The sequence below is a fragment of the Aspergillus stella-maris genome (assembly GCF_047715825.1).
Source record: "Aspergillus stella-maris strain CBS 113639 unplaced genomic scaffold BDV14scaffold_25, whole genome shotgun sequence".
NCBI classification, from domain to species: Eukaryota; Fungi; Ascomycota; class Eurotiomycetes; order Eurotiales; family Aspergillaceae; genus Aspergillus; species Aspergillus stella-maris.
The window spans coordinates 145,447-171,376 of record NW_027396819.1 but is presented as its reverse complement, the minus strand read 5'-3'; the positions used below and the strand labels follow the sequence as shown (position 1 = coordinate 171,376).

Sequence of the window (25,930 nt, the reverse complement as noted above, 5' to 3'; positions counted from 1 at the left end):
AACCCCGAGACCCTAACTGAACGACCCAGCAATGGTCTAGATCGCTAGAATAGCAATTAAACCCCCGATAACCCCGGATATACTTAGCCGGGTGAGTTTGCTCGCTGCACCAGTGAAACTTGAGTCGTCTGCGCCAGTGGTTGTGCCTGAGTCAGAGTCAGAGTCAGACCCCGATCCGGTGCCGCTGGTTGAATCTGTATCGTCGCTTGAGGAAGATGAGAAGTCGAAGCTCGAGTCGCTGTCGGAGGATGATGACCCTGAGCCACCTATGTCACTGCCACTGCCACTACCACTACCATCCGAAGACGACGAGCTAGTCCCGGAGTCATCTCCATCAGACGACGATCCAAGACTAAAGTCCCAACTCGAAGAACCAGAAGTACTATTGTCTGAAGAATCCGACCCGGACCCAGAACCAGATCCAGAGGAACTTGACGAGGAATCAGATCCAGAAGTACCCGACAAACCATCCCCATCACCGCTAGAAGACCCAACCCCGAAATTCAAGTCAAGGCTGGAATCGGAAGAGTCCGTTGCGCTTGCGTCCGCGCTGTCCCCGCTATCCCCCGAGGAAGTTGCAGTCGACGAGATACTGGTTGTCGTGCTGCTGCCGCTTCCACTTCCGCTTCCGCTACTACCACCGCCGCCGCCGAAGATAAGGTCGAATATGTATGAGAGGATTTGCATGAGATATTGGAAGAGCTAGATTATTAGTGACATAAAGATGAAGAAGGACAATAGGTGCATACCGGAGCAATGCTATTGATCAAGTCGCGGACTTGGATGGCGAATTCCCGTGTGAGCAGAATACTCGCGTTGTCAAGGAGTGTCTTGAGCTTGTCGATTAGGTCGGAGTTGAGGAGGTCCAGCAGCGTCTGTCGTCCGTCAGTATATATATATATATATATATCCCTGCACGTTGATGGAGATGTACCGGGAGCAAAGACTGCAACCGATCAAGCAGATCCTGCGCACTATCCGAACCCAGCACGCTCGAAATCGAATTAATCAAGTTCTTGATCTCCTGAACTCCCCCTTCAAGCAGCGATGCACCGTTCGTAATGAGCATGTTAATGTTCTCCAGCGACTCGGTACTAATCAGCTGCAGCAGCGGCTGGATAAAGTCCCCGATGCCATCGATGATCGAGTCTAGGTCGAGCTGGCGTGATACCAGGAAATGAAGCTCATCCTGCGCCACGCCGTGGATCTGGACTAGTGAAATGTCATCTTCAACTATGGCTCGGACTTCAATAGAGGCCAGCGCCGTAGCGGGGAGAACAAGGAACGGAAGGTATTTGAAGATGCGCATCCTGATCTGAGAAGGGAGTAGACGCAAGTCAGTCCGGGGAATTTCCCTTGCAAAGACCTGCGGTGCATAAGGGCGCTCGAAGCCAAGTTATAGCTTGTTCCTCCCCGCAGGACCGTGGTCGGGGTGCATAGCAGCCCTGCGATGGCGCCGCCTACATGTGATGGGCGCCGTTCCTTACGCAGGGTCTAGCCAGTTCTTGAATAGCTTCATGGTTGACGAGAAACGCAGCCAATGCTGACAGGGGTAGTTATTGATCGTTTGTGTAAATAGATTAGTGGCGGGGATGCCGTAGAGCGGGGAACATCATGACTCTGGGGATCTGACTTGGTTGCAACTGACTCGAACGTCAGAATAGAAAGATTTCAGCGGCGAAATATAAAAGCCTCAGGGTCTGGCCGGGCTAAATATGGGGATCTGGGCTGGGAAGTTTTGGGCGACGGCACACGTGTCTGGACAGCTGTATCTCGGTCCGCGGAAGTAGGGCTTGGCTCGACTGCTTATATAGCACTACCTAGATCCCTTGGTAGATCGTGAAGTGTCGCTGAAACCGTGTCATTCGCTTCATTGACCCCCTCCATGTCTGAGACTCGCGTTCGATGGGTTACCTTGGAGTTATTCAGCTCGCTGGGAGGGCTCGACGTCGAATATGCAACCACAAGGCTTATCGCCAGCTCGTTACTCCGCCTATGATCGACAGCACGGTGGTCCTGAACTATACCGACCTGCCAGTGTTCGGTGTAGTCCCTTGGAACAAAATCACCTGGGAGACGCACTAGATACAATAGAGGTATACTATCCAGGGTCTTGCTTTGTCGAGGAACGACGACTACCGGGGCTAAGGCCACAATCTTATAGGAGGAGAGTGTGCTCGTACATCGGGCAAAGGCAACACAGGCCCAGGGCAATCACAGAATAAAGGCTAAGATTAGATTGAAATACACGGTACGAGAGGAAATAGAATATTGAAGCATGCCAGTCGCCGTGGCAACCGTAGGTCCATCTTCGTAGCCAGGATGGGCCCATATCTGAGAATACGGGGCGTCGCGAACCGCAATACTAATCAGCCCTGCGGGGCCTTCTCTCGAGTAGTCGAGCACTCCGTCTCAGTCCTTGTTTGGAATTTGGTATACCTGAAGGTGGCTTCCGGGCGAGCGCTGGGCGGGACGGCTTTTTTCTGGTAGATGCGCGTTGCTTGCGAGTCCATGACCCAGAAGCTATGTCGAGGAATGAGACTGGCTGCCGTTCCGGTGTGCTGGTGGTGATACTCCCGGAGTCTGAATTGTCTTCTGAACTGCTGAGGCGACTGGAATCCTTGCTATTAGGAGTCTCCTCAGTCTGGTTTGCAGACATTTGCCGTTGAGCGCCTCCATCATCATTGGCAGGCGGAAATGACCCAGTCCCAGTATCAGTGGCAAGGCGCTGCTGCATCTCAGCTCGCCGGTTCGCAGCTTTCTTGCGCGCAAAAAGCTGGGAATACTTCCCCATTGGCTTCGTGGCGGCAGCGGCATCAAACCGATAGCTCCCTCCCTCTCGCTGCCCATCAGCGCTAACATAGTTGTCGCCCATTGTGAGCTTGATCCAGTCCTCCCGGGGGAGTTCATGGTTCCATCGCATCCCCGGAAACACGCCCCATTCATCATTCCAATACCCGTTGATTCTCCACTCCTCGCGCGTTGACTCGTATGCTTTGCTGTTGATAGTGAAGTCGTTGATCAATGACATTGAGCTGCCTGCTTTCTCCATAGCCAGCTTGCGTCGCATCTCGAATTGGTACATGAACTGGTGGTACGGGCGAGATGATCGACCCCAGTCTGCAGGACCTTGTTCATGCGACCAAACGGCGGAATTGGGAGGTCCATCGTCCACATTCCAACTGTCATCCCATATACCTTGTTTCATCCAGTGGTTCTTGACTACCTCGCGACGGTGAAGCCCTTTGTCCGGGTAAATGTGTTTATAAAACGTCTTCTTGACTTGAGCGTCGAACTGTCGACCTGGCTTGGTGACACCGTACAGCAACTCCAGATCCTGCCTCTTATCACGACGGTCTACGGCGGAGGGTGGTCTGGCGAGGATAGGGTCTGGGGGCGGCGAATTCGGGTTTGGCGATCGATCAAAACGGGCTCTGTGGCGTTCAAGAAGGGCGGGATCGTCGACAAAGACAGCCAGTAGGTCATCGAGATGCTCAGCATCATAACCCACGCCGCCCAGGACGTCGGGCTCATGCTCAGGATTTAGCCGTAGTAGGGGGGTGTGACAGGAGGATATATGCGACATTGTGAATTTTCTTGCCCTCTGAAGAGAGGGAGAGAGAGAGAGAGAGAGTTGGAATGACTTTCTTGCACAAATGGTGTCAATGAAGGAGTCTTTGTTTCCTCCAGACTTTGTTTTTTCCATGCAACGCCATACAACCCGTTTAGGACAATTTTGGCCTGAGGCTACCAGAGTGCAAACGGAGGGAAGGGCTATCTCGCATCTCTGAACCTGGGAAGTCATAACGTCTATTCTACTTCAACTTGTTCTCACTGTTCATGGTTTCGTCCTGCTAGCTTTTGACACCATGAGTGGCCCAACGCCTTGCGAATCCCCTCCTGGCGAATCTCCGCCGAATCCTGTCATTTTCTACCTGGCTGCCCACAATGAACGGGCACACGAAGCGATCCGCGATGATCAAAACCAACATCTCGTCACACAGAAAGATTGCATAGATGTCCTCCAAGTCAGCATGTTCCAGTTCCGCCATGATGACCCTACCATCCTTGCCACTCTCGGACGAGGCCTAGATGCCGATATTCGCGTGAATCACCAACGAATCTCCCGACTTCATTGCCGATTTGAGATCGATGCCGGGACAAAACTCGTCATTTTTCGAGACACATCCTTGAACGGGAACTGCCAAGTTCACGAGCTCAACCTGGACGCCGAGACATCGTACCCAGCATTTCCACTGCCCAGAACGCGTGCTGGCAAGGTCGTCGTGATGGAAGACATGAACAGAGTCATTGGCATGGGAGGACTACACGGTGATCTGTACCAATTCAAGATCATCTGGCCGTGTGGCGTGGAGCGTATCATCCAAGACGCTTTGGACCGACAGCCGGGAACTCAGCCGGATAGGCCATCCGCCCTGCAACAAACAATACCTAATGATGATTCCGCAACACCTGATGCCGAACCGGTCACACTTAGAGCCACCAGAAGCCATACCGTACGCCTGGCTTCTCGTCCGTCGTTGGCATCTCACCCTGTTGCTGAAATCGGTGAAGGACACTCTAGTTCGGTATGGAAGGCCGTGGACGTTTATGGGATCCGATTCATTGCCATAAAGGTAATGATCAGGCCAAGGGCCCATTCTCGGTGGTCCGCAAATGTCAAGCGCGAGGTAGACGCGCTGATTCAACTGGATCATGTAAGTCCAAGTCACCCTGCCCGTCCCAACCGGCCCGCGTCGCTAAGCAACATCCAACAGCCAAACATTGTGAAATACCTGGGCTTCGACGAGTCCATTATTGATGGCAGCACTGAACTCGTGATTTTCATGTCGTTGATGGATGGTAACTTACGAACCCTATGTCCACAAGTGCGCGACCGAGACAAAGCGCCCACCATCGCCGCGCGTATGTGCTTCGACATACTCAAAGTACCTGGACTGCAACCGCATAGTGCATGGTGATATCAAGCCGGACAACATACTATATCATGGTCGCTTCAGTTTGGATGAACGGATCATGCCCAGCTTTGCCCTCTGCGACTTTGGCTCATCTTCGGTAACCAAGAACACCACCCAGCGCCGCGGCAGCGAATTCTTCATGGCCCCGGAACTTCTCGAAACCGGAGAACAGACCGCCAAGTCGGATATCTGGTCGTTGTGCGTCACTTACATGTGGGCTTTGAACCCTTGGTTTTTTGACGGCAGCCATGGACCGAAGGATCTACGAGATGTACGTGAAGTCGTTCGCACCTATACTCAGCACGAAAAGGTCCACCCAATCAAGGAGATGGCCGCAGAGGATCCGAATCAACGCGCCACTGCTGCGCAGATTCTAGTCAAGGAGGGCGGTGGACAAGGCCTAACGAGCGAAAGGGGGAGCGTCCCGCCGCTTCCATAGGGCTACGGCTGTCTCGCCCCATTGCTTGTGCATTTCTCGACCTTGCATAACCCTAATGCTGTAGGCCGTGCCTGCCTGTCTCTTATGTAGCTCCAGCCGATACTGCTGTTCAACATTAGAGTTTGCAAGGAAGCCAGTTCTGGTTCCTCATAACCCCTTATCCTTGGTGTCGGAATTATTGTATTCAAGTTTCTAAATTGAAGATACTACAAAAGTGTTCCTTGTAGCCGTTATCCTTTTGTTATTTTCTTTGTTTCTTTTGCGCATGCGCTTCTATAGGCAGTTGCCGCTCTACATCGGCCGCCGCCATTAACAGATGTAGGACCCCCCTCCCAACGCTTCGTTGCCAACGCATAGCTACACATATGTTTTTTTGTTGGGGCCAGTTACGCCGAGGTTTATGCGAAGTCTGACATTTCTAAGCATCTTCAGACAACGATTTAGCCTTTGACGCCGGACCCGTCCATTTTCATCCAAACCCGGTCTTTAGTCGGCTGTTCCTTGGGATCCTGCATGAGTTGGAGGGGCTTAGACAAGATGACGGCGGGTTATCCGTTTTGCGTGTGCTTTGCCATGCGGCTTGGTGGTAGCCTTTATTTTTATAGGCAGGCGTTGGACAGCACCTGTTTAAGGTCAATTGTTGATATACCCTGTTGCCCGGTCTGTGAAATTATTTGATTAACTGGTTAAATTATATTTTGTTCCCATCCTCCCAGTGCTTCATCTCCACCAACATTCTTCCCTAATCGAATTATCGACACACACTGTACAACGTAGGAGCCAGTACCTGAACCCACAAGAAAAAGGCAATACGGCATTGGCAGGACGAACAACCCGGGGCATACAAACTTGGCATAGGTCAAAAAAGCTGCGTGATTTGATCAACGTACGCTTAAACATCTATACCTACGACAGAAGGATCGTAGCCCAACGCACAGCATCACGTTCATAGGCTAGCGTGATTTAAGAACCCCAAGCGAGTCATTCAACATGCTGATACAGAGGTATATCGACTTTGAAATCCAACTCTGTTCAGATGGTTTCAAACTGCGATCGTGCAGCGCACCTGACTGCAACCGCAACACCCCGTATTGAGTATCTGGAACATCACAGTCCGCGCTGAACCAACGATTTATCGGAGCGACTGGCTTTGTTGGTTGATGTTAGATGTGCTAAAGCTGTACATTGATGGATGGTGGTAACCCTCCTCCACTGTTTGATCTGATCTACCTCACGGCCCATGGCGCAGGCGCTTACCCATACCCGCTTACCACTCGCATCACAACACCACGAAGCAGAAATATATCGCTTTAACGTGAAATATTCAGATTTATGGTGTACCCCCTATCAATAGCCAACGAGGAAAATAGATGGAAATCAACCGATCCATAGGTTGTGACGTACTACGACGTTCAATCTTCCCACTAGCAAGGGAGTTAGTTGGCTTTTGTTGAAGGTTGAGAAATAGATATAACAGGGCCACCAAGAAGAAGACTCCAGGCCCGGCTATGACTCCCAAAAAGCGACGACGTTCAACAACTTCATTGACTGAGCAAAATGGGCGTCTCGGTCGCAGTATTCGATGGAGACGCAGAACAACCCGTAGCATTACTAGGATATCATCATTCTAGGGAAGTATTAAAGAAAAGGTGATTCAAAAGAAAGCTATACTTTCAAAGAACAAGCCAGGTTTTGCCGGAAGAAAAAGGCATAAGGGAGTTGGCAGCGCGGGGAGTGGGCCAGATTGCAATCTTCGCTGATTTACTCCGTATATACTGACTCTATCGTAGAGGTTCTGATTATGATGATGCAAATCATCCACTGCAGGCCGCGTAATTGCGTTATTACTATCCATGAAACGGCGCGAGATGACCTTAGGCCTTTCAGTTTTTGTCTTCAGCCTACGGGCAAGGGGATGCGACTCGAAGAGAAGAGACGGAACGGAGGCAATAGGATGGACGTAGTGTACAGGGATATTGTACGTTGGAACCCTTTTGATCTGAAATAAGTGACTTCAATTGTGTACAATATTGTTCGCGTGGTAAATGAGGGAAAATGACTCAAAATGCCATAGTATGTACTCTTACAAAAAAGTGATCCTTGGCCCAGTAGGAGGCAAACCAGGCCACGAGAGCACCAAGGCTTCCAATATCCAGCCCCATGACTGGTCTGCACCCACGAAGCGCAAGGCACTCGTCACTCCAATTCACCTACGTGACCGGAAGAAGGTCACTAAAGGTCTCGTCCTCACCGGCAACAATCCTGTAAGTCAACTTGGCGTACTCCTCATAGTGCCTGGCAAGGTGAGGGGCAGTCTCGCGGTACTTAATAGCAAGCGCAAGCCAAAGGGATATGGTTTTCGCAGGCGCAGCTCCCCATTTCTTAACTGTAATGCTGGGGTTCGTGGCGGGGCCGACGTCAATGACATAGCCAAGCGCCCTGAGTGCCTTTGCAGCATAGTCGACAGTTTTTCTGTTTGGGCGCGGAATTGTATACATCAGCGCCAGTATATTGTATCCCGATGCGACGCTGAGGCGAGGAACACTCGCGACGGGTGCGCGATGTGTTTTGTCGACTTGGGAAACCAAATACAGGATCTCGCCCTCGTCGACGTTGCGAGACAATAACATGCGATGGAGCCGGGTTTGCAGGTCATCTCTGTTGCGCAGAGCCCTGGCTGGCGTGGACTTTTGGTCCTGGCACATGGCGCAGAAACATGTGATTCCCACATCGGCGAGAGACAGACGAGGTGAATCAGGGGTTTCGCGCATTAGGGACTGGTACAGGTGATCGTGATTTCGGTGTTTTCATCAATATCGTTGACGGCGCGGAGGATCATCATGTCTCCAATGAAGGACGAATTGGCGTTTTCCACGCAGGAGTGGCTGATAGAGGATGCCAGGAGCCACAGGCCCAAAGCGCGACTCCGCTCTGGAACGCTGGCCTCACCGATGCGCTGGGCATGTCGGAGTGTCTTGGCGGAGGAGTGAGGGCATTTGAAACAATTGCGCTCCAGGATGCTGCTGACCAGAAACCTAGGGTATTCTATTAGTTCAAGCGTCATGCTTATCACAGGAAGACAACTGCTAACGAGTCCACAACTGGTTTGCCGTCTACCTCGGTGAGTTCAACCCGTTGATATTCTCCATGATCAAGATCGGCTATCTTCGAGTGCAGAGATGGGGTTTTGTACAGTTTCTGTACCAAGAAGCCGCGAAGCTCTATTCAGGGATTAGGACGACATATATGGTCCAAGAGTTGAGTGTGGATGGGGTAGCGTACTGGCCTTGTTTCCATTGGGATGATACACAATGGCCTTCTCGCAGAATAGTAGGTCACCAGCCTTGACCGGGGCAGTAGTGAACAATCCATTGCCACAAGACTCAGTGGGTTGCACGGCCACAGGTCCGACATAAGTCGCGTAGTCAAGGGTGCCTCGAGGATTGTTTTCTGCGGCCTGCTGCATCTGCTGGAATGGAAACTTGCCGCTCTGGTGCTCTGAAAGACGTGCAATGGCGCGGTTGAATTCATCCTTGACAGCCTTGTTCTCTGGATACGCTCTCGCAAGTGCTTTGTATGTATCGCAGCTTTCCCGGAACTGGCCAAGGTAGTACAAAGCCGCGGCCTTCCGCTGGAGAGCTTTCTCATGCATATTATTCTCCGCAAGAAGCTGTTCGGCGTCATGTAGCGCGTGGTCAAACTGCTGAGATCTGATGTAGGCGAGGGCGCGGTTGGATCTGATAGGAACGGCTTCGGCTACGGTCGACGAGGTCTCTAGACCCTTGGAGTAACTTTCATGATGGCGGTTACTAATGATCAAAGAAATCGAATAGACTTACGATTCTATAGCCTCCCGGTACCGTTTCTGACGGAAATAAAGGTTACCCTCCTCCTTCCAGCTGTTGACAGACACGCCTGGTATCGAAGTTGAGGATCGCCAGCACGCAGGGACATGCTCGTCGTAGAGCGGAAGAAAGACAACATCAGAGACATGGTCAACGCGAATTGCACGAGCTCGGCCCCTTACGACACCGACACAGGGCTGTTTGATCACCATCACGGTTCCCCCACGGAGCTCAGCGTTTATCACCAGAACCTCCTCCTGACCAGAAACGTAAAGGACAACAAGGTCGCCGTCTTGATCCTCAGCGTTGACGAGTACTCGCCCGGACGCCACCGAGTATATGGCACGCAGGACTAGGTACGAGTCATTGTGGCGAGTTTTGAGAGCGCAGTCCCTGAGTGTTACTCTCTTTAGATCCGCGATAGGCTTCGTGCAGGGAGGGTAAGGCTGAGGATGGGTGATAAAATTGAAATCGTTGTGGCTACCTTCCCCTGCAGCAAGGTTGAGGTTTTCGAGGCTGTGGAGAAACTCTTGTGACTCGGGGAGTTGACCGTTCGAGGACTGTGAGTCTTTACATTAGTCTATGTGAATATGGGAGCTTGACCAGTTTACCCACCCGACGATGATTTTCGTCAGTCATTCTGACTAACAACTAATGATATGAACTGTGGTCTTCGACCAGATATTTGCACGATGGATGTCAGGTACTTCTGTGATGTAGCTTGGGATCGGGCGGGGAAGAAGCGAAAACCAAGTGGGCAGAGAGGTCAGGATGGAGGAGGGGCAGCTTTGTGTTGTGCAAAGCAAAAGAAAGCCCCAGGCTTTCTGAAAATCCTGCATGTGCTTGTTAATGTGATTGTTGTGTTGAACGTTGTTATGAATGGTCCTGTGAATCATTGACAGCCCCCATTGGTTGGCTCAACTTGGCCCAAAGTCGGCAAAGAGCTGATTTTTCCAGTGAAAGCAACAGACGGTTTCGGCGAAGTAAAGGTCCTAAAGCTAGGTCAGTGATTGAAATGGAGTGCTGCAGTTGCTTCCGAGCTTGAAGTGCTGATGAGGACCTCGGACAACCACAGAAGGAGCAAGCAGTGGGCGAGAAGACTGGATGGACCTGGGCAAGACCTGAGATGAATTTTCGTGAAAAATCCGATGGGCATACAACAAAGTATACTATAAATACCTCCGTTTAGAACTTACTCGAGTACCTTCAGAGACTCTGCATAATCTACAGTACCCCATGTACAGTATCTGATGTGGCTTCAGAGTGCGTTCTCTCAGGAAGTGGGCAGGTCTATTACGAGGACTTGCGAGGGCAGTGGCTCTCTGAGTGGACTGGTTGATGTAGGGTTGCTTGCAAGCAAATATCTTCTCCTTTGTGACCAAAATGTAGTCTGTCTAGTTTATCTCGGCGGCGAACTGATAAAATAGATACTCATACATCATAAAGGGAAGAGGGAGAGAAAGCGGAAAAGACAACAACAGTCTAAGACGAAAAAACACAAAAGCTCAACAATCAGTCCCATCTATTTCGCCCCCTTAACAAACCCATGCAAATGCTCCGCCAGAACATCATAGGTATCCTCAAAAGTCTCGTCCTCCCCAAAACAAATCTTGTACGTGATCTTCGCATAACCCAGCGCCTGAAGCCCATAGGGACGGTTCCGCCAGACACGCATATAGTTCCTAGCGAGGCTAATCCAGCACCCTATGAGAAAACCATGGACGATACCCCACTGGTTGACTTTGAGCTCGGTATTTGACACGGAGATGGTGTAACCGAGGGACTTGAAGATGTTTAGACCAGCTTGAAGGGCTTTACTGGACTGACCGTTCATAAAGTACAAGGTGGATAGACCCATGTATTTGTCGAAGATGGCGAGGCGGGGGACGATGGCGGCCGGTTGACGATAAGTCTTTTCCATTTCGGCTAGCATGCTTGCGATTCGAGCAGTATCAGGGTTCGTTGGCTTGAATGCCTTGGAGAGACTGTCCAGGAGGGATTGTCGCTGGGCTAGGTCCTCCTCGGGCGTCTCACGGAAGTCTTCGCAGATACCACAGGTGCACTGAAAGCCCCAGTTGGCAAGATCAGGGCCTTTTCTGGCACAGTCACTGCTAATGGGTGACTTGTACCAGAATTTGAGCTCCGTGTTTGCGGGTAAGTCCTGGGCCGCACGAACAACAAACATGTCTCCGATGAATGCAGGGCTGGCGTTGTTGAGGCAAGAGTGGTTACCGTGTGCGGCCACAGGCCAGATGGCAGTTGGGCATTCCAGGTTTTGGCTCTTCCACTCGGGCTGTACGGTATTGTTGCGCTCGCGGATGTGATGGTCGCGAGAGGACAGGAGACAGCCGTGTGCCGTTACGTGGACGATCCGCTCGATCAGAAACCTGACAACCCATATTAGTTACGTTCTAAGCCAAGGTGAGTGTTCAGAGAACTCACGCATCCACAACGGGCTGGTCATTAGCATTCGACTCGTCAAGTGGCTGGTATGACCCATGACAGAGCTCGGTAATCTTCGTTGCCAGCGAAGGATTGTTGTGAATCTTCTGGATGATGCGCTTGACGAGGCTCGGCTGGTTACCAATAGCGATGCGATTGGTGTACGTATGCACGAGGATCGGAAGGCCCCTGCCAGACTTTTTGTCAAAATAGGAATACTCAAACGCCTTCTCGCACAAAAGCAGATCTCCCGCTCTAACAGCAGCCGTCGTGAAGAGTCCGCGCCCCTGCGATGCAGTATTCTTGACAGTAATGGGTCCGACATAGGTGGCATGGTCGAGCAGCGGCGGAAAGCGCTTGGTGGCTTGCACCTGCATTTTCTTGAATGGGTACTTCCCAGTCTTCTGTTCGGACAAGCGGTCGAGGGCGCGCTGGTACTCGCCTTTTTTCATGTTATCTACAGAGAACTTCTCTCCGAGCAATTTGTGAGTATCGCAAGACTCTTGGAACCTGCCGAGATGGTATAATGCTTGGGCTTTGTAAAAGAGGGCCTTCTCGGTCAGACTTGAAGAAAGGTTTGTTTCGCAATCGGCAAGCGCGGCGTCGAACTGGTGAGTCTTGAGGAAGGCGAGCGCGCGATTGTGGCGGATGGCAAGGGTTTCGTCGGCAGTGGGACGGGATTCAAGGGCCTTGGAGTAGCTAACATAGTCAGTTTTGATTTAACTAAAGGACAAAGAAGCTCACCAATTGATAGCCCTGTAATGTCTGGAGTCCTTGAACAGCTCGTTACCCAGGTTCTTCCAGGCATCGGCAGCTTCCTCCACTTTCTCAGTTGTGTGCCATTGTGACGGCAGTCTGGAGTCATGCTCCGGGGGAAACAAGATATCAGTGAGATGGTCGACGCGAATGCAGATGTTGTCACCAAGGTCGAGCTTCAGGTAGGGCTCCTTTACAAGCATCACAGTTCCTTCGGCAACACGCCCATCATCCGCAACCGCTTCATCATGGTTGAACAGTTGCAGTAGCACGACGCTTCCCGCCTCGTCCTCGACAACGACATATCGATACCCATTCTTGCTCATCGGAGTTATTGCTCTCAGTAGAATGTAGGAGCCGCGATGATGGATTTCGATTGCAAGGTCGTTGATCAGTATCTTCTTGAGATCGCACAGCGCCATAACACAGGGAGGATAGGGAGCTGGCATAAAGTGGCATGAGCCAGTGAGACCGTTGTTACTCGTTTGTAGGCAGTCGAGCTTAAAGTTCAGGATAATCTCATCTCGGGTTTCCGGCACCGTGTACAGTCGACCCTTCTGTTCTTCAATCCTCTGCAAGAGGTTATTCCGGGCGAGGAGTCGGCGGTCCCCTTCGTGGGTACCGGGTCGTGCACTGGGCATAGCGGACATGCTGTACTGGACGGGCCTTGGAAAGGTCAAGCTCTGATGTATTGATGAGGTCGAGGGAACATGAATGGCAGAGGAATGAGAAAAACAGCTGAAGCAATCGACTGGAAGAAAATGATGCTAGGGGAATGGTGTGTTATTGAGGAAAGGCACATGACAGTCACAGCTTTCCATTCTCTTCCATTCTCTCTGCTCTCGCCATTCTGTGAATACTTCAAGTGGCCAATGGCCAAGGACCTGTGCATTCACTAACAAGCCCTTCCAGATCTTAACGGCGGACTTCTCCTGAGTTGCGTCTTACTGATTGTCTCTTCTCTTTAGGATACATCCTTCAGTCACCGTGAATATTGGCCCTTATGCTATGATCGTCTTCATAGTCTCTTAAATTGGCCGCTGTGACATATGGTTCTGTCTCGGTCCGCCGCCCTATGGGAAAAGCTTCACGCATCAAAAATGGACCACGTCGGAAAATTGGGATATTCCTCTCCGCAAGGTGCATTAATCAGGGCCTTGATGTAGTGAATGTGATATAATATCGTCGCAAAGCGACCGTTGAGAGGAAATGCTCGCCGCGAGAGAAGCGACGTCGACCTCTGGTTACGCTGGTATCCTAAATGGCGTGAAGGATACTTAGTTTAGCCAAGCAATAGGGACAAATCGATTGTAATACAATTTTATCTCGCCAGGTGTCGTGTCTACGTGGAATGTATCATGCAAATAACCAATAAGGTGACCCAAAGACAAGACATGCAGAAAGAGCGATGATACACAAGTTCGATCAGCCTCACTCACAGCATCAAGACAGTACATAGCACCGCTATTTCGCACTCTCAAGGAAGCCATCCAGGCGGTTCGAGAACTTGCTGTACGTGTCGTCGAATGTCTCATCCTCACCGATGCAAATTCTATAAGTGATCCTGGCATAGTGTTCTGCGGCAGCAGCAAGGTTCGAACCGAGACCACGATACGCCAACGCAAGAGCCATCCACGATCCGATCAAATGCGCTTCCATTAGTCCCCATTTCTTGATGGTCAATATGGCTTGCGGTCCCCCGTTAGTCGGGACCTGGCCTCTTTCGATGATATAGCCCATCGATTCGAAGCCCTTCAGAGCAGCGGCCACAGCATCCTTGGGTTTGCATTGAGTAAGGTGGAACCTGGAAAGAGCAAAGTATGCACCACAGGCTTTGAGCCGGGGTACTTCTGACGCAGGGTAGCGATAGGTCTCGTCCAGCGCGGCGAGCATCGTCTGGACCATCGAGATGTTGGGCTTGGTCTTACCAAAAGCCTTCTTTAGGCCAGTTGTGAGAGTCTCCCGCTTGACGACGTCCACTTTGCGAGTGTTGCGAGCATCGAGACATAGAGCACAGTTGCATGTAAAACCCCACTGTTGCTTAAACAACCCTGGGTCCTTGGAGTCATCAGAGGGCGGAGAGTAAGCAACTGTAACCTCCGTGTTCGCGGGCAGATCCTGGCAGGCGCGAACGATCATCATATCGCCGATGAATGAGCGGTAGGCATTGTCGTAGCAGGAGTGGTTCATGTATGATGCCAAGCACCAGATCCCAGCTGATTTCGGTTCGGTGCCAGCGAGAGCGCCGAAGTTGGAGCTGCTGAGCAGTGTTTCTAAGTGAAATCCGCGTGTGGAACGAAGGCAGCCAAAGGCATTCAGTGACATAGTACGCTCGACGAGGAACCTGTTAAATATCAGCTTCAGGCCTTCATGGCTGAAAGGAGCCACTTACGTGTCCACGACAGTGTTTTCATCCACCTCCGATGCGTTGACAGGCTTATACGATCCATGGTAGAGGTTGGTGAATTTAGGGGCCAGGGATGGATTGTTGTACATCTTCCGCACTATCATTGTGATCAGGTCCGCATGAGTACCCGTGGTTACTTTGTTGGTCTCCAGATTTATCAGTGTGGAGATTTCGTGGCTTTGGTTGTCTTGCAACGCTTGAGCATATGCCTTCTCACAGAACAGGAGGTCGCCAGCCTTGACATCCGCGGTGGTAAAGACGCCCCGTCCAGCAGACCCAGCATGCTTGACAGCCACGGGACCAATGTAGGTAGCATGATCCACCTCAGTCGTTGATAGTTTCTTTGCCTCGAGTTGCATGCGCTTGAAGTCATACTTGCCGGTCTTTTGTTCTTTAAGACGTGCCTTACCGCGTTTGAATTCGTCCTTAGCGGCCTCGTTCCTGGGATAGTGTTTGGCTAGGATCTCATGAATTTCGCAGCATTCCTGGAACCTGTGGAGATAATACAAGGCCTGGGCCTTTCGGAATAGTGCCTTTTCAGATGTCTCGTTGTCTTCCAAGACAATATCGAGATCGGACAACGCCGCATCGAATCGGTGAGCTCGAAGGCAGGCAAGGGCACGGTTGAGGCGGAGCACGGTCGCTTCAGCGGCGGTGGGGGAGGAGTCGAGGGCTTTCGCATACCTGTATTTATGATCAGCTTGTATTTACCCGAAGGTCTGACCACTTACAAATCTATGGCATGGCCATAGTCATCCTTGCTGAAGCGGTCGTTGCCGTTCAGCTTCCAGTCATTCGCAGACATCTCCACGTTGATGACCCTTGGTTCCCATAACACCGGAACTCGCGAGTCGTGCTCAGAGAGGAATATGATGTCGGAGATATGATCGACTCGGATGGCATGACCTCCATCCCCAGCGACTTTCAAGTAAGGCTCCTTGATAATCATCACGGTTCCCTCAACCAAGCGCCCATGTGTTGTGAGGTCTTCCTGCTGATTATACAGGGTCAACTTCACAACATCACCGACCTCATCCTCAACAATGAGCATGGTTCCAGTGAAGGTAATGGTGGGTGTGACAGCCCTCAGAACGATATATGATCCGCGGTGGTGCGTCTCGAGTGTCAGCCTTTTAAGCATGGCTTTCTTCAGCTTCGCGAGGGGCTGAACAGAGGGCGGATAGGCAGGGGGTATAATGGAGGTTCGAACGTGAAAGATCCTATCGTCTGGATTGCCATGCGTCATATGCTGGAACATGAACTGCATGATGATCTCCTCGCGGGGCTCAGTCGACTTGGGACGCTGGCCTTTCTTCGACCGTGCTTTGGCCAGATTCGCCTTCCGAAACTCAAGCATTCTGGCAAGCCCAGCTGCGTCTGGACCGTCGTGCGGATCCATGACACAGGGATTTGTAGCGTGGTGAGGCTTTTGCTGGTTTATTGTGGGGAGAGAGATGGTATGATGCTGGGGATGAGAGTAAAGACTGGAAGAGGTTCAAAGTAGAATTCTAAATAACCACAAAAATCAAGAGGCAGGTGTGTTGTGCGAAATCATGAAGTCATTCCCCGAACTCGCTAAAGCCTTTCCTTCTATTGAAAGGTGAGTTGTGAATGGCCATCTTCTGGTTGTTGTGAATGATTCTGTGAATTGTGAGGGCTGGCCCAGCACCATTGGCTGTTCAGCCAAAGGCATGACTTCTCCCAAAACAAACATCTGACGAACTCTAATTGTAAAGATTGGACCTCAAAGGTGATATGTGATAATTGCTGTTTTGCGAATAGGTGTCCAAATTACTCCTTGTTCCGCTGCGCGAAGATGTGCTGGTACGTAGGTCAGACCCTGTTTCTCCTGGGGCGGAATATCGCAATGAAGCCAAACCGTGCATAAGGCCAGTGGATGAAAACAGGCACACTGTCGTAACTGCCTCCCATGGTGCCACTCGTCCTGTCCTCGACGATTCCTCATCTTCCGATAGAAGTTGTTCGGTCATAACGGGCACGGAAGTAGAATTGCCAGATACGCTGGGTGAGAATCAGAAAATACTTCAAATGAGGGTAAGAGTTACCGACAAGGTCATTTTGGGGCAGGATGCAATGTCTTATGAACAGGCGCTCTTGCTGTATGAGATGCCCCGAGGAATTCTCCTGCCTTGATTCACAAAGATACGCATGCTGTCGGGAGGCGGCGGAATATATAATTGAACGACTCGAAGGTTACGACAGCAGGTATTGCACCTAGAGACAAAAGAAAGAGAAAGACGCCAAGAAAGCAAAACACAACATTTCCCACATCGCCCATGGTGTGCGTGTCCTTATGCGATTCCAACCCGGACGAATTCATAATCTCTTCTCTACTCTGCAACAGCATAACAGCATAACGTCACAAGCGAAGCAAAATGGGGCCAAAACACGATCCAGGAACAACGACCCACGAGATGCTTGTTTTATCAAGCATCATTGGCTTTCTCGTGCAAAACTCCACCACAGCAGACGAACAGGCCCACACTTGCGGCTCTGGCCACCTCCTTTCCCATAATTCCAAGATCTCTTAAAAGCTGATCTTTCCCCAATCTTCCTTCATTCTGCATCAATCAACAACCTACGATCAACAACCCTCGCCGCCGAGATCGCCAAGATGAAGTTCACACCAGCCCTCCTGACCCTCATCACGCTCATTGCCAATGCCAAAGCAAGCGACCACCCCGCCACAGACCTCGGCTGCTTCTCCGACCTCGACGGATTCGAGAACCAAGGGAGCTACACCTTCCAGTCCCAATCGTACTGCATTGATCTGTGCGATGACAATGGGAAGACATACGCTGCGCTAAAGGGTGACAACTGCTACTGCGGCGATACGGATCCCGCGAAGGATGAAATGGTCGATGATGAGAAGTGCGATACCGCTTGTGCTGGGTATCCTGCTGTAAACTGTGAGTGATACCTTTCGTACTATGTGGATTTTATTTCATAGGAATTGCTTGATTGATTGGACTTCTGTGACAGGTGGTGGTGATAACGCTTGGACTGTCCTGGGTTTGAACATGCATACGCCGGATTCGTGGGAGACTTCTTCTTCTGCTGTGCCGATGAGCACGGCTTCTGAGACTCAGGCTCAGACTGAGACTGCGACCGAGACGCATTCGACCACTTCGACCCTTATCAACTCCGAGACTTCGACAACTAGCGGCCCTACGTCCTCGACTCCTCTTTCGCAAGGTGCGAGTGGAACTCCGTCTTCTACGACGACGTCGTTGCAGTATACCCCTACTGGGAACAGCGCCAACCGGGCGTACGGCTTCTTTTTCTAGGAGGTTGGAAGGGGCTTGGACTCGGATACAGCGAGGTTTATGGTGAAGGAGACTGTACCGCCTGTACATTATGATACTGCTACCTTTCGGTCGCAGCAATGTATATATGACCCCGATGACATTAAAGTATAGAAAGCAATTGAATGCTTCACGAGAATGAGCTCGCACTTTCTCGTTCGATAACCTCGAATATTCCCCCTCAGGCACCATGAAGCATCTACCTCCTTCGCCGCCCCCAACAAGGCCAATCACTCGGCGTCGTAATGAAATGGTTCTTGAACGACCATTCCGTTCCTTCGTCAACGCGTTCAAAATCATAATCCCTTAGCAAGGTAGCAGCTACCTTTGTAATCTCAAAGTGTGCCAAGTTCCGTCCAGGACATTGATTATAACCCGCGCCCCACTGGTATTGTTAGGATATATCGTTGGAACATTGTGACAAGGAAGAAATGGCGTACATGGATCAGACAATAATCCATTTCCCCTGCGCGACTTTTATCCAGCCAGCGCTCGGGGTTGAATGAGTTTGCGTCGGGGCCGAAGATGTCGGTGTTGCGGTGGATGACCCAGGGGTTTACGCTTAGGAGGGTCTGCAAATATTAACATAAAGCTGAAATTGGGAGCCTGGACTGGGAAGCCTACCCCCTCAGTAAAGTAGCGGCCGCGAATAGTAAGTCCGCCTTTGGGAACGACCCGGGGTAGATTCGTTCCGATGGAGGAGTGGTACCGGTATGCTTCTTTGATCTATGCTTGTTAGCTGGCTGCATTTACGGGCTGAGAGCACTTACGCAAGCCTGAAGATAAGGCAGATTCTGCGCCTCGGAGTACTGCACCACTTCTGACAGCTCGCCCCTCTCCTGGGCCCCGTTAAGCTCCTGTTGCAACCTTTGGAGATTAACCGGATTCTTCAACAAGTAATAAACCAACGCCTGCAACACCGCACTAACTGTCTCAGCACCAGCCCCAACATTCCCCGCCGCAGCAGCAAACAGATCCTCCTCGCTCATACGATCAGGGTGAACTTTGCGAACACTAAGCCACCGCTCCATCATATCATTCCTGGCCTCGGGATTCCTCTTGCGACTTTCAATGGCCGCGACAGCGGTATCGAATGTGTGATTCGCCGGGATAAGACCAAGCCGACTCATCATGGGATTCCCGAGCGTAAGGTTATGAAACCAGATGAAGTGTCCCATTGTCGAGACGTAGAGTGCTAACTTCCGTGCGTTCGCGATAGAGCCCCCGATATCGTAGCCTGCTTTCGTGAACCCGAACGATTGACTAAATGTTACTTCGCCGACGACGTCGAAGGCAAAATAGTTGAACCATTTGTCTAGGTGGATTTCTTTCTTCTGGTCGACTAGCGCGTCTAGCTGGGTCTTGAGGATCCTGGTAATGTCGTCGACATAGGACTCTGACTTGATTATGTTTGACAATGCGTAGCCAGCTGCTACGTTCTTCCCCTTTGTTATATGGCGCTCGGGGTCTATTTCGGACATTTGGCTCACGTAGCGGTAATCTGGGAGACTGAAAATTTCGTACCAGCTGCCCTGTTAATTGTCAGCGCTAGCCCGTTTGTCAAAGTAAAATGCAACCTTTGCAATCTTTGCATGAAGTAAATGCTTCACGGCGTCGGGATGCCCAACGCTGACTTCGTTGTCTGCGATGCGCACAAAGTCCCCTGATAATGAAAATAAATTAGCCAGACCTCAAACCTCTTGGTCGCACAGAACTCCCACCATGCTTGTGATGCAGCCGCAGTACTGCCTTCTCAATGTGTCCATTGATTATTTGTTGAATGATCCAAAAGCTAGAAATGGACGCAAAGAATGGACCCGGGATATCGCTGATTGAGCTGAAATATCGTCTCCTCATAACCACAAAAAACAGAAGAGCCAGCGGCAATAATGACCATCGAACGGCCACTAAAATTGAAAACCCCATCTTGGCATCTGAAATGAAATTGAGGCTTGAGAGTAGTTCAGAGATGGGATTCTGGCGCGATATAAGCGGGGCAGCTTTTGCGCAGTGTTAGCAGCGGGGCATGTTGCAGAACTACGGCGTGGACTTGTCCCCATTACATATTTCGGAGATCCGGCTGTCGAGATCCAATGGGAAGCTTCTTTTATATCGGTCACTTCGGAGGTCGCACTACGTTGCAGCCAATGCATGCTCATGCAGCTAGTTGCTTAGCTAGATTGTACAGCCGAGGAACAATCCCACATTCCTACCAAATTATTGCGACTCGTGTATATTCTTGGATAATAATTTAAACTTCAAGTCACGTTATGTGGATCAAAAGCCCGTTTCTGACGTTGTCTTCAGGCCTTGGGCAGCAGCCACGGACCGGAATCTCTACCACCGTGCACTCTGGAAAATGGTTTGGCGCCCGGAACTCCGAGTATAACGACGAGTGGTATCCAAGGTTCAAGTACGTGGATGGAAAATTCGAGCACGATCCTCTGGGGGTAGGTCTTGAAGCTGTGCGACTCACGCACCCGAGGAGTGCTTCGGGCGTCCTTAGGCTACGAGCATCCAGCCGCGTGGCGATAGAGGGCACCTTCCACTTTTGACAAGCTACGTAGCCAGATCTTAATGCTGCCAAACCTCACGCCAACATTTGCAGAGTGAAAATTTCATCCTTGATATATCTCGTGTCTGGTTTTGCCACCCGGTGCCCCATCCAGATCTACATGACAAGGAAGCGGCTACAGAATTTACAGCTGGGAAAGATGGCTCCTCCAGGTTCTAATCAACGTGTCAACCTGATCTCGTCATGATTATCATTACTCGAATCCGGGACCAACTAGAGGAGCTTTTACCATTACCTATTGCGGATTTCAGTGTCGATCTAAGACTTTAGCAGGTTCAGCTCGGTGGAGCTTCTGGAGTACAAGCCTTCGCTGTCTGTCTTTCTCCCAATCAGCTCTGTCATGGCTTGCGGCTAAGGTCCTTGCGTCTCGTGGTACCATGGTACATACTTCTACCCAATTAAAAGTATGAATTATGCAGGTACCTATATATTCCACCCTTCCTGTCCAGATTGACTACCTAGTGTCGACAGAACCCAGTCAATCAAAAAGCAAGTGCACAATGGAAAGCGCAAATCTACCAGTAATCTGTGACCTCCCGGCCTTCCTCGACAGGAATTATGACTACATAATTGTCGGCGGTGGTGCGGCAGGCCTCGTCCTGGCATCACGGCTATCCGAGGATCCAAATATCTCGGTCGGTGTTCTTGAAGCAGGAGAGGCCCGCCTAGGTGACCAGAACATCGCATCGCCGGTTGGAATGGCCGCGATGTTTGACAATCCGGACTATGACTGGTGCTTTAGGTCCACGCCGCAGGTTTGTTTCCCCCGTTGATGATGATCGCTTGATGCAATGCTAAATGCCTATAGAAAGGAAACAACGAGAAAACGTTCCACGTCTCCCGCGGGAAGATGTTGGGCGGTTCAAGCGGTATCAACTTCATGGCATACGTCCGCCCATCGCGAGAGGACATTGACAATTGGGAGCGTCTTGGACCCAGCATGAAGGGATGGAACTGGAACACTCTGGAACCGTACTACCGCAAGGGTGCTAGAATCTCCCAGGGAACTGCCGAGATGCGCGGACCTCAAGATACCCTACGAGTGAACTCTGCCTCCCACGGCGATGGTCCGATTGCGACGTCGCACCCCCCGTGGCGGTTCCCCGTTGAGGACAGTTTGATTCATGCGCTCGATGAGGTTTCTGGTTTACCACGTCCGGAGGATCCCTTCTCTGGTGATCATTTGGGTTTCTTTGGGACGCTGTCGCATATTGATCGCTCTGATGGTGCTGTTCGATCCGATGCCACAGCTTACCTGAAGGGAACTGGTGCCCGGGCAAACTTGAGAATTTTACCCAACGCATTTGCAGCAAAGCTCTTACTGAATGCCGACTCGGGTCAAATCAAAGCTCAAGAGGTTGAGTTCACATACGGAGGAAACATCTACTCTGTCAATGCAAGACGCGAAACAATACTCGCTTGCGGCACAATTCAAACTCCGCAAATCCTGGAGTTATCTGGTATCGGGGACCCTGCAATTCTGCAGGCTGCAGATATCCCGACTCGCGTGCCTCTTCCTGCTGTCGGCACCAACCTGCAAGATCACCCCATGACTGCGGTGACTTATGAGCTGAAACCAAAGAACGAAACGCTGGATTCCCTTTTTGCCGATCATGCGCTGTTTGGACAATACATGAATGATTTCTTGACATCCGGTACTGGCCCCGTTGGGGGTTGTATGAGTCTGGGCGGGTACATTCCTTACGCATCCCTAGTCCACGAGGCGAGGTTGAAGGATACATTGAACCAGGTGGCACCCTCTGGAGGTCAAGAAAATTTGGCCGCATTAACCAAGGAATTGCTTCAAAGTTCCACCTCCGCAAGCGTGCAAATCACCGGCGTCCCAGCAAACTTCAGCACTGAGTCAGGACATAGCTCACTCAAAGATGCCATGCCTGGTGCTCCCGCAGGCCACGGGCCCTGCTATACATTTCTTGTTGCAAACTCATATCCGCTGTCCAGGGGTAGCTGCCACATTACATCTTCTGATCCAACCGCCGCGCCCCAGATTGATCTCGGTGTTCTCACCAACCCTGTTGATGTTGATGTCCTTACTGCGGGTGCACAATTTGCAGATAAAGTCTTTCGGTCATCGCATGTCGCGCACAAGATCGTTCAGCGGATTAGTCCTCCTCCCTCAGTTGACATCAACGACTGGGACCAGGTCAAGGCTTACGCCCAGGACCAAATCCTCATCTACAACCATCTAATTGGGACTTGTGCTATGGGTAGTGTGGTTGATGAGCGGTTGCGCGTTTACGGTGTCCAGGGCTTACGGGTTGCCGACGCCAGTGTCATTCCGCTGCAGATGAGTGGTAATATCATCGCGACTGTGTATGCTGTTGCTGAGCGGGCGGCGGATTTGATCAAGGAGGATGCGAAGGCCCTATAAATATCCTACGGCGAATTCTATAGATATGGGGTATACCGCAGGCTGGTTATGTTCCATTTACTGCCCATTCAAGCCAGTAAAGCCTCGCTGGAGTCAATAGAATATCCCTTCCATAGGCACTCCGGACTATGGTTCTGTCCGTAGAGGTATATAAGCATAAAATCCCAAAAGAATATCTCCTTATCACCGCATCATCGGGTTCCACTCAAGCACCACCCTCCTTCGTCTGAGCCATTGAGTTCAGTTGAACATCAGTAACATGCTTATCGAACTTCCGCAAATTAACCCTCTTCTCGAACCTGTCAACCGTCAGCACCGTCCTCAGACACTAAATGAATCGATAAAGAAAAACATACAACTCATCAATCTCAGCGGGCGTGCGCCTCGTAACCTCCGGCAAAATAAACCAAGCAATAACAACCGCAATCGCACCCGTGCCCGCAAAACTACGTATCATCCCATCATCAGCCCTACCTACTCCCTAGTCCAACTCAAAGTCAGGAAAAAGGCACTCACAAGAAACCAGTCTTAACACCCCAAGCCGCATCCCCCTCATTAATCATGAGCGGCGTACAGAAACTAAACATGATCGCAACCATATTCGACAACGCGAGTGAGAATCCCGCTGTTTGGGCTCGGAGGCGCTGAGAGGGGATTTCGGCGGCGTAGGCGTAGCCTATTGCAGATGCGCCGGTTGTGGAGAACGTTGCAAGGCAGGCGAAGAATATCTATACCCGCAGAATTTGTGTTAGTTTGACAGTGGTTAGAAAAAAGGGGTAGGCGAGGGGCATTGGGGGACGCACCAGGAGGGAACTTAGTGAAGAGGTCGTATAGTCGAAGCAGCCTACTATCCCTAATGCAAGAACGGAGAGGACCGTTATGCCGTAGGGGTAGACTGTTAGTGGTCGGCGACCGAGTCGATCCGTTAATGTGCAGGTGACAATCATAGAGATGATCTGAACGCAGGATAATATGAGTGTGACAAGGAACGGGTCCGAGTTGCCGGCGTATTGGACTGTGCCCTATATCAGCAACTACTCCTCCTGATTTACCTGACGGGGAGTTAGTGTGAGGCAGGCGCGTACAGAAATAAGTAGCATAAGTATTAAAAACACTCAATCCGACAAACTGCTGCGTTATCTTCGGCCAGCCGGCTATAATGAATCGGAGGAGGTTGCGGCCTTGGAAGACAGCCCACATCCCCTGCTGGCTGTCGCGGGCGGCAATGTGGCGTTCTTCTGTTATTGTTGCTGTCATGATGCCCTAACACCATTAGTACCTTTTAGCCAGCTATATAGAGATGGAATAGCTTACTATTTGTTCCTGCACATCATATCCCTCAACCTTCCCATTACAAAGACGCAGCACCTTGGCCGCTTTTTCATGTCGGTCTTTGCCGACGAGCCACCAGGGGGACTCGGGGAGGAGGACAAATATTATACCTGAGAGGCCGACCATTGCCCACTGGACCTACTCAGCATATGTGGTCACTTGGATTGGGAGAACAAACCTGAGTATAAATCGGCGTTCGGAAATTATACGGATCCGATGCATTCAAGCGGTTCAGCGCGACGGAGGCGAAGAGCTGGCCGATGACGAACCAGCTGCATTCATTAGTATATATCTTTCGCCGGGTCATTAAAAAGAATCTTCATACAAGCTATAGGCATTAATCAAAAACCCACGCAGCTGGGTCGGCGAAATCTCAGAGAGATAAAGCGGCATCGTCGATTGAAGCATTCCGACTCCCATTCCTGAGAATAGCTTCGCGACGAGCCAGTGGTCCCAGTGGGTTGCGAAAGATTCGACCATGACGCTCTGGGAGTACATTAGTTAAGGGCCTTGGGTAGTCAGGTAATGTGGAGTGACATACAATAACGAAAGTGAGGAAGATAATGTACAACGCTACCTTCCGCCCGTAGCCGTCCGTTGCGTATTGGAGGAGCTGGGCTGATCAGCCAACAGGGTCATGGTAGATGGTAAACGAGAGGATAGAACGCGTACAATCTGACCAACAGTTTGCCCAGCAGACTGAATGCCTCCCCAGGCAGAGATGTACTTCCCCTCGATGATAGACGTCTGCGGGTTCGCCATCTGCCGTATGAAACCCTTGTTTGAGACGACGCCGCCGTTGAGATTGATCTCTGCTTAGATTAACCAGCGTTCTAATCACCCTTTTAAAGTTGTTGAGAGACCTACGGTACCCATCCAAAGACGCACTAAACGCCGCAGCCATAGCAATCATAGTAACGACCTTATACCGGCGCAAACTCTCCCATATACTGAGATCGTCCAGGCCCGACCGCATAAGCGGCTCGCCCTTGGCGGGTGCATCTTCCCGCACCTGTTCTGTCTGTTCAACCCGCTCTGTGTCAACCTTGTCCGTCATGGCGAGTGCTTGGCCTGTCCTGGTGTCAATGTACGACAGAGTCAAGGTGGAGGAACATCAAGAACACCAAGTTTACCCCATCGCATACCCCGCAATAATATATACCCCGGATCCTAACATCCTATTCATAGAAATTGTACGACTCGCCCAATCGGCAATTGGTCAGCCCTAGTCTAACAAGCGTGCCACCGGAGGAACGTCAACTAGCGTTGAGGGACCAAGACAAATAAAGAAAAGTGCCAAGTTACCTTGCGCACAACAAACTTCTTACTGGCGGAATGGAAGCGACCCCTCATTTTCATCGTATGAGGGTAGCATCTCGCTGTGTGATATACCGAGCCGGCTATTGCTTCCCCCGCCGGGGTTGTGCGCTTCCCCAT

General features: G+C 51.0%; 11 protein-coding genes across 11 annotated transcripts; 3 read left to right on the top strand and 8 right to left on the bottom strand.

Moving 5' to 3' along the window:
- Positions 1 to 36: 36 nt before the first annotated feature.
- Positions 37 to 1,309, bottom strand: BDV14DRAFT_199879 (uncharacterized protein; the record flags this gene model as incomplete). Its single annotated transcript, XM_073773385.1, has 3 exons — positions 37 to 702; positions 750 to 875; positions 935 to 1,309. 3 exons carry the CDS (start codon positions 1,307 to 1,309, stop codon positions 37 to 39), a joined length of 1,167 nt encoding a protein of 388 aa, XP_073628439.1.
- Positions 1,310 to 2,365: 1,056 nt separating this feature from the next.
- On the bottom strand, positions 2,366 to 3,586 carry BDV14DRAFT_199878 (uncharacterized protein; the record flags this gene model as incomplete). The annotated part of the gene is made up of 1 exon (XM_073773384.1): positions 2,366 to 3,586. One exon carries the CDS (start codon positions 3,584 to 3,586, stop codon positions 2,366 to 2,368), a length of 1,221 nt encoding a protein of 406 aa, XP_073628438.1.
- Positions 3,587 to 3,869: 283 nt separating this feature from the next.
- On the top strand, positions 3,870 to 5,418 carry BDV14DRAFT_199877 (kinase-like domain-containing protein; the record flags this gene model as incomplete). Its single annotated transcript, XM_073773383.1, has 3 exons — positions 3,870 to 4,718; positions 4,779 to 4,926; positions 4,973 to 5,418. 3 exons carry the CDS (start codon positions 3,870 to 3,872, stop codon positions 5,416 to 5,418), a joined length of 1,443 nt encoding a protein of 480 aa, XP_073628437.1.
- Positions 5,419 to 7,628: 2,210 nt separating this feature from the next.
- Positions 7,629 to 8,123, bottom strand: BDV14DRAFT_199876 (uncharacterized protein; the record flags this gene model as incomplete). The annotated part of the gene is made up of 1 exon (XM_073773382.1): positions 7,629 to 8,123. The coding sequence occupies one exon, from the start codon at positions 8,121 to 8,123 to the stop codon at positions 7,629 to 7,631; it is 495 nt and encodes a 164-aa protein (XP_073628436.1).
- A 65-nt stretch (positions 8,124 to 8,188) lies between these two features.
- Positions 8,189 to 9,902, bottom strand: BDV14DRAFT_199875 (uncharacterized protein; the record flags this gene model as incomplete). The annotated part of the gene is made up of 5 exons (XM_073773381.1): positions 8,189 to 8,453; positions 8,510 to 8,639; positions 8,701 to 9,209; positions 9,258 to 9,823; positions 9,879 to 9,902. The coding sequence occupies 5 exons, from the start codon at positions 9,900 to 9,902 to the stop codon at positions 8,189 to 8,191; spliced, it is 1,494 nt and encodes a 497-aa protein (XP_073628435.1).
- An 883-nt stretch (positions 9,903 to 10,785) lies between these two features.
- BDV14DRAFT_199874 (uncharacterized protein) lies at positions 10,786 to 13,111 on the bottom strand (the record flags this gene model as incomplete). The annotated part of the gene is made up of 3 exons (XM_073773380.1): positions 10,786 to 11,650; positions 11,706 to 12,404; positions 12,450 to 13,111. 3 exons carry the CDS (start codon positions 13,109 to 13,111, stop codon positions 10,786 to 10,788), a joined length of 2,226 nt encoding a protein of 741 aa, XP_073628434.1.
- Positions 13,112 to 13,925: 814 nt separating this feature from the next.
- BDV14DRAFT_189568 (TPR domain protein) lies at positions 13,926 to 16,267 on the bottom strand (the record flags this gene model as incomplete). The annotated part of the gene is made up of 3 exons (XM_073771221.1): positions 13,926 to 14,805; positions 14,854 to 15,552; positions 15,600 to 16,267. The coding sequence occupies 3 exons, from the start codon at positions 16,265 to 16,267 to the stop codon at positions 13,926 to 13,928; spliced, it is 2,247 nt and encodes a 748-aa protein (XP_073628433.1).
- Positions 16,268 to 17,387: 1,120 nt separating this feature from the next.
- On the top strand, positions 17,388 to 18,314 carry BDV14DRAFT_172713 (WSC domain-containing protein). Its single transcript, XM_073768624.1, has 2 exons — positions 17,388 to 17,798; positions 17,872 to 18,314. The coding sequence occupies exons 1-2, from the start codon at positions 17,504 to 17,506 to the stop codon at positions 18,174 to 18,176; spliced, it is 600 nt and encodes a 199-aa protein (XP_073628432.1). The 5' UTR covers positions 17,388 to 17,503; the 3' UTR covers positions 18,177 to 18,314.
- BDV14DRAFT_172711 (cytochrome P450) lies at positions 18,315 to 20,229 on the bottom strand. The gene is made up of 6 exons (XM_073768623.1): positions 19,916 to 20,229; positions 19,772 to 19,857; positions 18,965 to 19,726; positions 18,819 to 18,920; positions 18,635 to 18,766; positions 18,315 to 18,579 (listed from the first exon to the last, which is right to left on the bottom strand). The coding sequence occupies exons 1-6, from the start codon at positions 20,118 to 20,120 to the stop codon at positions 18,394 to 18,396; spliced, it is 1,473 nt and encodes a 490-aa protein (XP_073628431.1). The 5' UTR covers positions 20,121 to 20,229; the 3' UTR covers positions 18,315 to 18,393.
- Positions 20,230 to 21,194: 965 nt separating this feature from the next.
- On the top strand, positions 21,195 to 23,161 carry BDV14DRAFT_208716 (GMC family oxidoreductase; the record flags this gene model as incomplete). Its single annotated transcript, XM_073775470.1, has 2 exons — positions 21,195 to 21,524; positions 21,578 to 23,161. The coding sequence occupies exons 1-2, from the start codon at positions 21,270 to 21,272 to the stop codon at positions 23,159 to 23,161; spliced, it is 1,839 nt and encodes a 612-aa protein (XP_073628430.1). The 5' UTR covers positions 21,195 to 21,269.
- Positions 23,162 to 23,366: 205 nt separating this feature from the next.
- On the bottom strand, positions 23,367 to 25,550 carry BDV14DRAFT_189565 (general substrate transporter; the record flags this gene model as incomplete). Its single annotated transcript, XM_073771220.1, has 11 exons — positions 23,367 to 23,460; positions 23,518 to 23,607; positions 23,678 to 23,889; positions 23,965 to 24,176; positions 24,247 to 24,424; positions 24,476 to 24,625; positions 24,672 to 24,765; positions 24,819 to 24,979; positions 25,035 to 25,106; positions 25,166 to 25,305; positions 25,361 to 25,550. The coding sequence occupies 11 exons, from the start codon at positions 25,548 to 25,550 to the stop codon at positions 23,367 to 23,369; spliced, it is 1,593 nt and encodes a 530-aa protein (XP_073628429.1).
- Between the last annotated feature and the right edge of the window lie 380 nt (positions 25,551 to 25,930).

Excerpts from the sequence above, each read along its gene's own strand:
- BDV14DRAFT_172713 (XM_073768624.1), top strand. The coding sequence starts at position 17,504 with ATGAAGTTCACACCAGCCCTCCTGACCCTCATCACGCTCATTGCCAAT. Across the intron at positions 17,799-17,871 it reads TGGGTATCCTGCTGTAAACT|GTGGTGGTGATAACGCTTGG; the intron begins GTGAGTGATACC and ends CTTCTGTGACAG.
- BDV14DRAFT_172711 (XM_073768623.1), bottom strand. The coding sequence starts at position 20,120 with ATGGGGTTTTCAATTTTAGTGGCCGTTCGATGGTCATTATTGCCGCTG. Across the intron at positions 19,858-19,915 it reads GCGGCTGCATCACAAGCATG|GGGACTTTGTGCGCATCGCA; the intron begins GTGGGAGTTCTG and ends TTTCATTATCAG. Across the intron at positions 19,727-19,771 it reads TTCATGCAAAGATTGCAAAG|GGCAGCTGGTACGAAATTTT; the intron begins GTTGCATTTTAC and ends GACAATTAACAG.